Source organism: Amblyomma mixtum, chromosome 7 (genome assembly GCF_055824585.1).
Source record: "Amblyomma mixtum isolate Tamu chromosome 7, ASM5582458v1, whole genome shotgun sequence".
Classification (NCBI taxonomy): domain Eukaryota; kingdom Metazoa; phylum Arthropoda; class Arachnida; order Ixodida; family Ixodidae; genus Amblyomma; species Amblyomma mixtum.
The window spans coordinates 46,681,344-46,692,940 of NC_143018.1; the positions used below are offsets into that span (position 1 = coordinate 46,681,344).

General features: G+C 45.6%; 1 protein-coding gene and 1 non-coding gene across 2 annotated transcripts in view; one reads left to right on the plus strand and one right to left on the minus strand.

Annotated features, from left to right (window-relative positions):
* The window catches only part of LOC149335907 (XK-related protein 6-like), a 14,019-nt gene continuing 2,422 nt past the window's right edge, over positions 1–11,597 (minus strand). The window contains exons 2-5 of the mRNA XM_089552457.1: positions 8,878–9,083; positions 7,570–7,855; positions 5,330–5,561; positions 1–3,175 (exon numbers count right to left, since the gene is read on the minus strand). Coding sequence (XP_089408583.1) covers positions 2,933–3,175; positions 5,330–5,561; positions 7,570–7,855; positions 8,878–9,083 — 967 coding nt within the window. The 3' untranslated portion in view covers positions 1–2,932. The remainder of the gene's footprint in view (positions 3,176–5,329; positions 5,562–7,569; positions 7,856–8,877; positions 9,084–11,597) is intronic.
* Positions 9,363–9,436, plus strand: TRNAT-AGU (transfer RNA threonine (anticodon AGU)). The gene has a single exon. It is a non-coding gene; the product is annotated as a tRNA-Thr (tRNA).

Genomic DNA, 11,597 nt, shown 5'->3' on the forward strand with positions numbered 1-11,597 from the left:
GAAGTTCAACAAAAGCCATTTATTAAAACTCTCCATGTCACAGGTCAGATGTAAGGATAAACCGGTTGCAAAAACAACACGCAAAAAACGCTCTTATAATAAGTAGATGAACAAACGTTACCTGTGTAGATTAAACACACTTGTTCGCTATTGTAACAGCGGAATTGCTCTGAGTTATCACAGATACACATACATATTGAAGGAACATTGCATCTTGCTGCCGGCCTGGGTGAGGACTGAGACCACATGTGACCTCTCCGGTATTTCCCTAGAACTAACTGAGAATTGGCTGCCGAGAACAATGTGAAAAATCACTGTGTGTAAATATATTGCACTGCTTACTTTGGGAACCTTTGTGGGGCAGTTTGTTCTGTGCATAAACAGAGATCTTCCAAATGGAACTGGCATCCTCATAATGCTACAGCACATGACGTGATCTCATAAATGGCAGATTTTTGTTTAACTAGCTGCAGTGTAAAAAGAGAAACCAAAAGAAACAAAAATACCTAACCTATTGTGTGCAAAACGTGCAGGTTCACTATGTGCGATGGTGAAGTTTTTAGTACGAGCACTGCTTTACTACACTGCACACTAATCTCGCACTAAGGCTTTCCCTGTGCGACCAACTATAACCACCAACATGCGTCTTCGGCCGAACATTATAAATGCAAAACAAGCAAAAGAAATACGTCTAAGCAACAATGGACAAGCACTCTTAAAAACAACAAAAGCACTACCAATCCCTTTTCCTGGGTCTTACACCCAAAGTCATCCCATCCATTAAACCTGAGCACACGGACGACACAGCACTTCGACAAAGTGACAAAAATTTTACGCATGAAAATGCCAACAATTTTTCCAGCAGCTGCAACATTCGCCATCACAGGCTGATACAAATGCAGCCTGAAATGAGCTGCTCATTGGTACGTGCGTGCAATCCCTCATGAAGTAAGTGTAACAGCACACATGTCTGCAAAAACTACCCACGAATTGCACATGCAGCTTCACAACATCACACTGCTTACGTTTGTTATAAAATGGAAAATGCGTGGTGTGCCGTCCACGCAATAGAAATTTATTGCTATAAAAATCAGGCTAAAAAATTGGCACAATTCTCCTCACTCAGCAATGAAGGAGACGCATTTCTTTCAATTGTTCCACAGCCACTTGTAAAGCACTGCTCTAATAACAATATTCCTCTTCCATACACGCTCCAACGTTCCAAGACAGTAACGACGTTCCAAAATATAAATCCACACTCTAAAAGACATCCAAAACCCTTTTTTCAACAACGAAGCTAAGATGAAAACAAACCTAATCTAAAGCATCACACGGTACAGGCAAAATGAGCGTAGCGCTTAAACAAGATATAAAATACTCAGCAAGAAAGAGAAGGCATATGTGGCACCTTGGAAACAATGAAAGGAAGTTTGCGCTTGGAAAAGCTATAAGCGTTCGGAGAATGACTAGATGGAGCTGATGGAAAACAGTCCACGTACTGCCGCTCAGAGTCTGCTACACCGATGTCATCAAGGTGAATTCAATGTTCTACGACTGCACACATACAATTTACACGCAGCAAAATAAAATGATCAACATCCAAAAGCAAATGTTAGGCCACAAACAAAGAGAAAGCCAAACCCTGTCAGAATCTTGCTGCTTTATCTAGTTGCAGCGCTACTATACTCAATGAAAAGATAGAGGCTGAACTTAAGCTGTGCATCCTAGCATGGTAGGGAAACGATCCATTGCTCGAGAAGCAGTGGCTTTTATCATTTTAGGCTGCCTCATACTCTCAAGGTTACTGTTAAGCAAACTGTACGAAGCGATGCGTGTGGTACGACAGTCTAATGGACAGTTCAGCGCAGCATAAAATACAAAGAAAACAAAAACTTCATTCAACGAACAGCTAACATTGAAGGCGAACAGCAGCGCACTGCTTGGCCGTGGACTGTCACGAGCACGGAAGGCCCCAAACAATTCTTTCCCTAAGAGAGTATGGGCACATGCCAGGAACCGGTTCTTTGCTGCTAAGTGCACAGCATCTCTAAATGCATGCTCCTTCTGCAAGAAAACAAATCAGCCAACAGCCAGAGTTTAGAGCCAGCCACGAGTCACACATGCTTGGGGAGTACTTAATGCTGCCTAAAGACTGCCACCATCACTTTCGACTTTCAACCTGAACTTCAGTGTTCCTTCAGCTCATAGAGTGTCACATATTAAGGCTCTCACACATGCATTCTTTGGCACTGACGACCACGAGAAACTTCCGCTGACATGACCGAAGCTGACTGGCATGTAAAAATTGGCTTCTGCACAGTGCATGCTGCGTACGCGAGTGAAAAAAAGGTGCAGTGCGATACTAAGTATTAGCCCTAATCACAACACACTCACACTGACAAGACTAACGCACCTATCCGATCAAACCTAGTAGCGGCACAGTGGACAATGGTGACTCGAGCAGTACGTGCTGGCACCCATAATGCAACATACCGCACGAGAGAATGCAACCAGAAAGACGTGTAGCAATAATCTCCACCTTCTTTGGCACCGTCTCTGTCATTGTACGCCATCTGTGGGGGGGGGGGGATCGGCACGTTGGTCCAAAAGCAGAGGATCGAAAGCTGCCGAGAGATCCGTGGACGTAACCAGTTGTTGGTACCACTATGCTTAGCTTTGACACTAGTGGCGGTCACCTCGTTAGTGACCGGCCTGAACAGCCCTGCACCAGTTTGCACCATTATCCATCACCGTTTTCAGCGATATCGCCGCTGTCACATGCCACGTGCGGCTTGAAGGCATGTTACTCTGGACTGATTGGCCATGGGCCGTTTGTTGGCACTGAACCTAGCAGCGGCCATCTTGCCGGCGACTCTGCTGCGCTGTGACTGGCCAGGTCCGCCGTTTCCTGGTATGGGGACGGTGATGCAGATCAGACGTCGGCCTTTCGGCTGTCGTGCACGCTGCTGTCGGTGTCGCAGGAGCAACTGCAGTCTTCCTCGCTAGGCACGGTCTGGGTGGTGAGAGATTCCAGGTGGCTGGCCGCATCATTCTCGAGCGCATGCACCTTGAGGATCTCCTCGTGGATCTGGGCCCGCGGTGCCGGCAGGCACTGGTTCCGGTGCAGCACCAGAGGGATGCTGCCCGTGGGGTGGAGCAAGAGGTAGTAGATCACCTGCACCAACAAGAGACATGTGGCTGCAGCAGAGGTGAAAGAAAACTGCATACAAACAACTGAATTCAAAGCTCTCCCCGCTAGAGGTCTCGGTACAGTCTGAAACCATGAGCACGTTGTCTGTGTGTACTGCCATGTCTGCACAGCTGTGAATCGCATGTGTGCACAACGATGATGACGACCAATGAAGGCATGAGCCTGAGAGAGAAGACAAGGTTACAATGCCGGGCCATTAAAAGTTCTTGGTCAATCCTTAAGTCCACTTCTAGCCTGAGGTTTATTAGCTGTGACAATATTCATGCCTTGTACAGTTGCTTTATCAACTATTTGATGGAATGACACTGTTATGGATGCCCCGCTTCTTTAGCATTTCCTTCATTGCCAAGAAAAGCTGTCACCAAGTACAGTTTCTGTGATCGATCACACTTTCATTTTGTTAACATATTTTTTCAAACACAGAAAATGCTGCCTCTAAACATCTATTACATCAAGAGTAGTACCCCCTCTGAACAACTTCTGAATGATGATCTCTGAAGCCTGTCCTAACCCCAGCCTGACTTTATCAGCTGCCAGTATTGACAAATACCCATTTTTTACGTGCTTTTCCTTCGAACGGGCCACTGTCATAGTAGTAGTACGGGACTTTATTCAGACACATTTAGGCCCCTAAGACCTTGACGGCCAGCTGCATGAGTAGGCGCTGTTCGCCATTTAATAGTGTCATGTTTCAAAAAGCATTACCAAAAGATATGTTGTGATATAAGGTAGACCATTACGATGCGTGCAGCATCTTCTCGAACTACAGTGAAGACCATTCCATGAGCGAGGATGCACTTTCCTGCATGTAAATAAAAACTGGGAGCTAGCCACAGCTGCTACCAAGTGACATACACCATACAGGCTACCCAGCCACGTCAGTGACAAATTCTTTTGTTCAGTAGGCACTAATGTGCTGTCCTGCCCTCACAATTGTGCGTGTTCTCACAGTGAAAGTAATAAACCAAAAGAACCATTGGAAGGACCAGAAAGACAAGCAGAATTCCGAATTGTTCCTGGTTTTTGTTCTTTTATGCCCCGATACCGACACTACTGTAGTTAGAATGATGAGACATATAGATAGACAAGGCACACATAAGTCACAGAGCATGCTTATGTCCACGAACTGAATGACCTTGGCAGAAACCATGCGGGCCTGAACTTCTTAGGTGTTGAATCATGTTTGATTACAAATTACGGCCAGTGATTTATATTAAACTAACCACAGAGCAGTCCAGGTAAACCAGTCATCACTGTGACTGTTAAAACCTACTATACAACTACAGTCGAACCCCGCAATAACGAAACCGCCGGGGAAGGAAAACCTTTTCGTTGTTGTGAGAATTTCGCTGTCGCGAAAATGGACAAATAAGCACACCCATTACCCATTACAGGAGGCAGCATGTTTCCCACAGTCGAAAAACAACAAAAAACACTGTACACAAGCAAGTCGCGGGCGAAGTCTGCTTGCACAAGGCGGACGGCGAGATAGCGTGGTCGGCGCACTAGAGAGAGAAAAAAAAAGGGGGTTCTTGCTCTTCCCCGGTTGGCCGGCGGTGTAGTCACGTGAAACGTCACGTGTGTGCGTAGTCGCCAACAGACGGGCTAGCAAAAAGCCGCTTTCAGCGGGCAAAAAAAGAAATTGCTTTGCTATCATCATCATTACCGAACCAACCGAAAGTAAACAAAAATAGCTGCGCCGGTGCTTGTTGGCAGGTGAAATGAATGGGCCTGACTTGTCGGATGAGTGTGCTGCTGCAGTTTTGCCCATTCTATGTTCCCGACTGGCTGATGTGCCGAAAAAATGTTGCAGATCACTACCTCAAACTTTCGTTAATGCGGGACTGCTTTTTAAAAACCCTTCGCTGTTAAGAGGGGACAAATGCATTGAACCCTATGGGAGTTCGCCGGGGGCGCCAGAATTTTTCGTTGTCGCGAGAATTTCGTTCTTGAGGGCTTTCGTTATTGAGGGGTTCAACTGTATTGCAATAAAAAAAAATATTATCTGATGCTGTGAGGGCATCTTACCCGGAGGCAATAACGAGGAGGCCATCGTGGTTAACAAACAGATAGAAAGAAGAACATGAAAGCATGCGAGGCACATCTGCCCACACGCACCATGAAGGTGATGCCAAGAAAGAAGCAGAGGGTTCCGCCCAGCACCGCGGGAACCTTGTACCAGATGTCGGTGGGACTGTAGCTGTAGAAGATGCCCAGCAGGACGCTGTTCTCCACAAAGGTGACAACGTAGAAGGCAGACAGGCGGAACCGGGTGGGCGTGTCCACCGGGTTCAGGTAGCAGAAGATGAACACCACACCCAGCACCAGGTTGTAGACCAGCTCCTCCACCCTGGAAATAGTTAACGCAAAGGCCCTTCCTCAGGCAAGTTGGCAGGCAACACAACGTAATTCCAAATGAGACTACCATTTACGTTCCGTACCGGTCCATACAAACTCAAGGACTCTGGATGGGCAGCTCTGTTGTAAGTACACTTTCAAACTGCTTAATCCTAACAGTGCTATCGGCTATTTCGAGCATCTGGCTTCCAAAATAAAGACAGCACTTTGAGAATAGGCCTATGATGCACTGGGCCTACTGTGGCCGAAGACCCAATGTGTAGCTGCTGAGCAGGGCCGTGGTTGGGATACAAGATGGGCCAAGAATGAGAAAACTTAACAACAGTTTATTCTCCAGGCAGAAGTCAAAACGGGAGTTCTCTGCAAAGCACCAATTTCCAGTCTGGCAGTGGATGAGCTTGCAAACAGCAATACGAAGATTGCAGGTGTTTCGAAATGCTGCCTCCCTGGATCTGCCATGCAGTCACGTCGTAGAGCATGCTTGGTCCGTAAAATTTTGACTTTCCGTTAGCGATCAGACAAAGTTGCGAAACCTTACTCTGCCCACAGTCAAAAGAGTACAAACGCAGCTAGGTTTTATATTCAAACATGAAGTAAGGACTGACCCACAGGCATGCAAGAAGTGAGAAGAAAGTGGAACCCACATATCAGTGGGGTTAGATGGCAACCTGGAAAACAACTAAATATCGGACCAATATCAACCTGATGCACTTAGGCAGCTCCATCAACCTGTAATAGGCCATTGTTTGGTGAAAATTCCAAGGTAAATCCACTGTGTGACCAATTCATTTGCATGCAAGTTATACCAAAACTATGTAGCTTATTTAAGGCGTTTTGCCACCGTATACACAACAGTACATTATCCGATTAGAAAATTTTATCTTTCCACTTCATTCTTGACTTGAAAGTGTCTAGTTCATTTGTAAAGTATATGCCTTCAGGCATGGATCTGTGAACACGCATTCTGTTTTATCGACAGATTTCTTATCCTGTCCTTGTATTGTGAGGTACACCTTTACGTAAAGCCCCACTCGTGCCTTGGCCATGAAAGCGCACCTGGCAGTAATCATCAAATAAGTAAACCTGATCTAAACATGTATCTGAGATCATGAACATGAGATCAAACCTGATCTCAACAACATGTATCAGAGTGGAAAGTATGCCGTAATGATGTCTATGAATCAGCAACTGCAATGGGTGATGAAACTGTGTCAAGTATGAGGCAGATAAGCACTCCCAGTTATAATTACCGGAAACATAAGGTAACATATGTGAAAGCAAACAAATAACCTTAGCAGTGCTAAATACACATAAGCTTTTTAATGCTATAGGTGCGTTGATTTGTAACCTTGCCTCAAATCATGATTAGACTTGGTTTCTGAAAACCCATATGAATATCAACGGCCCACAGAAGTCTAAATTAGGGCGAGCTAGCAACATTACACGAAGTCTACACATGATAGAGAATATTGGTACTCTGCATTGATATTTCACTGAGTGCTGTATATTTCTTTTTTTCTGAGCATTTTTTTATAACCACTTCCCCTTCTAATGGCTGTAGGCCCTGAGGGCATATCAAATAAATAAATGCATATTTTCTGATCCCTGGATGAGATTTTGTTTCACAAAAGACGGCAGTTTATACAAAAAAAAAGCTTCTTAAAGTATGTCCCAATAATTACGCCACACCTCAACATAAAACACACAGCATGCTGCCATAGCACACACAGCATGTTGTACATCCCGTGTTGTGGTACCGCGGCATTCTCCTGCTGACGACAACTTCACGAGTTCGATTCCCGGACACGGCAGGTGCATTTCGGCTGATGCAAAAACACACGAATCCCAATCCACTGAGATTTTGCCGCACATTAAATAAGCCTGCGGGCGTTCAAAACCAATCTGGAGCCCTTTACTTTATTAGAGTGCCAATCTTACAAATCTGGCATGTCAAAATCTGCCAATTATTTACCATGCTGTGCACGAGACTGGCTTCCCACCTGTTCTCGTAGAACTGTGTCTTCATGGAGATGATCCAGGCGGACATGCAGAGCCAGCGCAGACCACACACCAGAAACATGTAGAGCGGGAAGAGGGAGGCGAACAGGCCCAGCGCCAGCACACGGGGCACCAGCACAAAGAGGCGCCAGAGGAAGTAGACGGCTGCACCACGCCACCGCATGTTGGCCTTGTCCTCGATGACCAGCCGCAGCGACTTGTTGTATGACGCCAGGGACCAGGCCACCGACACCAGGGACGTCACGATGGACACGTTCTGGGCCACCACTGGCAAAAGGAGGGGGAAAAGAAAGAGAATTCTTAGAAAGAAGAGATCATCATCATCAGCCTGACTACGCCCACTGCAGGGCAAAGGCCTCTCCCATGTCTCTCCAATTAACCCTGTCCTTCGCCAGTTGCGGCCACCGTATCCCCGCAAACTTCTTGATCTCATGCGCCCACCCAACTTACTGCCACCGCCTGCTATGCTTCCCTTCTTTTGGAATCCATTCCGTTACCCTAAAGGACCAGCGGTTATCTTGCCTTTGCATTGCATGCCCTGCCCCAGCCCACTTCTTCCTCTTGATTTCGACCAGGATGTCATTAACCCGCATTTGTTCCCTCACCCACTCCACCCGCTTCCGATCTCTTAACGTTACACCTATCATTTTTCTTTCCATAGCTCGCTGCGTTGTCCTTAACTTAGGCTGAACCCCCTCTGTTAGCCTCTGTTAAACAGAGTAAGAAAAATTGATTGCCTTTCACTTATCAAATGCAGCATTACTATCTGACCAAGGCAGTTGTGCCACCAAGCATGCTAACCAGGACTGCTAACGAATAACAGGATATGGACAAATCGGTAAACAGCTGAACATCATGGCAAAGTCTGCTAAATATCCTTATACAAGCCCTTCAATCTATGAATTACATAGCTGGTAAGTCAAATGACTTATTCTAGAGGTTGTCCTGGGTTTGAATCCCGGAAAAAGACTTTTTTCTCGACTATAAGGCTTGCACACAGATCTACATGGTTTCTTCTATAGATGTTTGGCTAAACTTATATAGGTTGCTCCCTGCCTTATTGTGAGAACTGTATTCTACCTTCAATGATGCTCTCAGTCACATTCGACCAGCTAACAAAGGATAATAAAACATCTATTATGAAGAGGTTTTACTGCTAGTAAGCTGCTCCTTCATTTTGTATCTGCAAACATTAATGTGAGCCGCCCAGCCTCAACTTTTCTTATTCATGCAGGCCTCATTCCCAAAATGAGAAGGAAAAAAAGCCAACAACCACAAAGGCTACTGACTCGTCCAGAAGTCTTCCTCCTGATGTGGGTAGTCCCTGGCAAGGATGCAGATCTGGAGGATCAGCTGCGGAGTGGCCTCCATAAAGCACTCGAAAAGCCGCAGCATGCTGGCATCTACATCTTCCTCAGCACTCCGCCGGTAGAACTCGCGCTGCTCCGACTTGCTCCGGGCACTCTTAAGGCCATAGATGAGGGCATCAACATACCTGCATCAGTGTTCCAAATAAATACACACATGCTGCTGCATTCACATAACTATTGTTGCTATAGCAAAAACATCAAACATTTAAATAAGTTGGTCCAATGTTTACGGGAATCCCCTAAGGTGGATGTCAATGATGTCAATGTCGGGTGGATGTCGTTGAGTAATTACTCCCTTATTACAAATCTACTCCACCTTGGGGGATTCCCCTAAACATTTGACCAACACTGCTCCCATTTCGAGTTATTGATCAATTCGCTCTCGCCCTACCATAAGCTTGTCGTCCCGGTTAGCTCAGTTGGTAGAGCGACTGCTCCAGTGTAGCGGTGGTCCCGGGTTCGAACCCCGGACCAGGACGAATTTTTCTTTTCTTTAACTACGAAGTTCCTGAAAAAGCTGTAAAGCTTTCCTTTGTAGCCGTATGGTTGCGCTCGGGTGGATGTCAATGAGTGATTAAACTAGATTTGTTTTGTTTGGTGGCATTGTTTTATTATTAACTAGGTTACTTGATCATGCTGAACTGCGGAGGTATGGCCAAACGCTATTAAAGCTTTGAAATGCTTTAACTCCTATGATGCACTCATGCAGAAATCGCCACTATAAAAACCCCAAAGTGACATTTTTCAAGCGCTAAGACAACAAGGACGAAGAAGGAACAGACAAGGACGAGCGCTCGTCCTTGTCTGTTCCTTCTTCGTCCTTGTTGTCTTAGCACTTGAAAAATGTCAAATCTGCACCAACTAGCCCGATCCGCTACCCTTCTGAACCCCAAAGTGAGAACTTTTAAACTCACATCCACTTCCAAAACATTCGAGATATTTGAATTATGTACCAAGAGTTTCTGTCACATTTTGTAACATATAGTACAGGCTTACAGCAAGGTGGAATGAGACAGTGAAGACATTTGAATTACGCTGATCCTGTCCTCATGAGTTACATTTTTCCATCCTAAGAAAGCCGTTTACCTGCGGAGTCCTGTGGAGAAGACTACGGGGAGCTTGCACTGATGTCACGTGGCCATCATTTCATGGTACACAGAGCGCGGTGAAGAGTCACATGTACATCTAAACAGCTTATTGCCACCTGCTCTGGCTTACGCCGCTGAAGCTGCATAATATCCCACAAAATGGCGACTCTGATGTCTCGTGAATACCTCCTACAAAGCCAAGCAGCAAGTTTAGAACCATATATTCTGGTGACAACAGTAATAGTCGTAGAAAGCATCACGTGTATTTACACAACAACTCAAGTTCTGCCACACAGTTACCGTTTTGAAAGAATCTTAAAACACCATCTTTCAAAACAGCCACTTAGGCCCACCGCAGTGGCTCAGTGGTTCAGGCGCTCGTTTACCGAGGCGGTGTAACTGGGTTCAAACCCGACTGTGGCAGTTGCATTTCGATGGAGGCAAAACGCAAAAGGAGCCCACGTGCAAAGTCAGTGCAGGTAAAAGATCCCCAGGAGGTCGAAATTATTCTGGAGACCTCCACTATGGCACCTCCTTTCTTTCACTCCCTCCTTTATCCCTTCCCTTAGGGTGCAGTTTGGGTGTCCACCAAGGTATGCAAGGCAATTACTGTGTCATTTCCTTTCCTCAAAAACCAATTTTCATTTTCATTTCTTAGCCTAGGAGGTGTTTCTCTCGGAATGCTGAAAGTACAGAGAAGCACGTGTTTCTAAGATGTGGCTTGTATCTACATGTGCTTGGCCTGATGCTTAAAACGTGCTCTCTTTCAGATCTGCTATCACTAACTGGTAATGCCTCATGCCTGCACGAACAAAAACAGAGCTGTTCAGGAACCAGGTCATTAAAAGATAACACAGCAGAAAAATGCCCAATCACAGCTTACGTAAGTGCTTGGTTTAGTTGGTTTGGTTTAGTGGGGTTTAACGTCCCAAAGCGACTGAGGCTATGAGAGACGCCGTAGTGAAGGGCTCCGGAAATTTCGACCACCTGGGGTTCTTTAACGTGCACTGACATCGCACAGCACACGGGCCTCTAGAATTTCGCCTTCAAGAAATTCAGCTGCCGCGCATCTAGAAACATAGAGGCTCGTGTACTGTGCGATGTCAGTGCATGTAAAAGAACCCCAGGTGGTCAAAATTTCCGGAGACCTTCACTACGGCGTCTCTCATAGCCCGAGTCGCTTTGGGACATTAAACCCCATAAACCAACCAACCAGAAACATAAAACAAATCCTCAAACAAGAATTCATAGCTTTGCTTGTTAATTACGACCGGTTAAATGGGAAAAAGGGATCTATCTGGGAAAAACTCCCCGGTTGTACTAAAGATGCAGAAAACCTTCAGAAAGGTGCTCTGTCTGCGACTCATTACATTCATTAAGCAATAATAATATTTAATTGAATTGGTAGCAATTCGAAACAGTCGGTGAAGTTAATTGAAGTGCTAAAGGCAGGCCTGCAATTGATAGGCTTTTGTGCTCAACTATAATTGCTGTGTTTATGCCTCCACCAAAGCTATTAGACGGGGAATAACTGCCAACGTTTACGTTTAA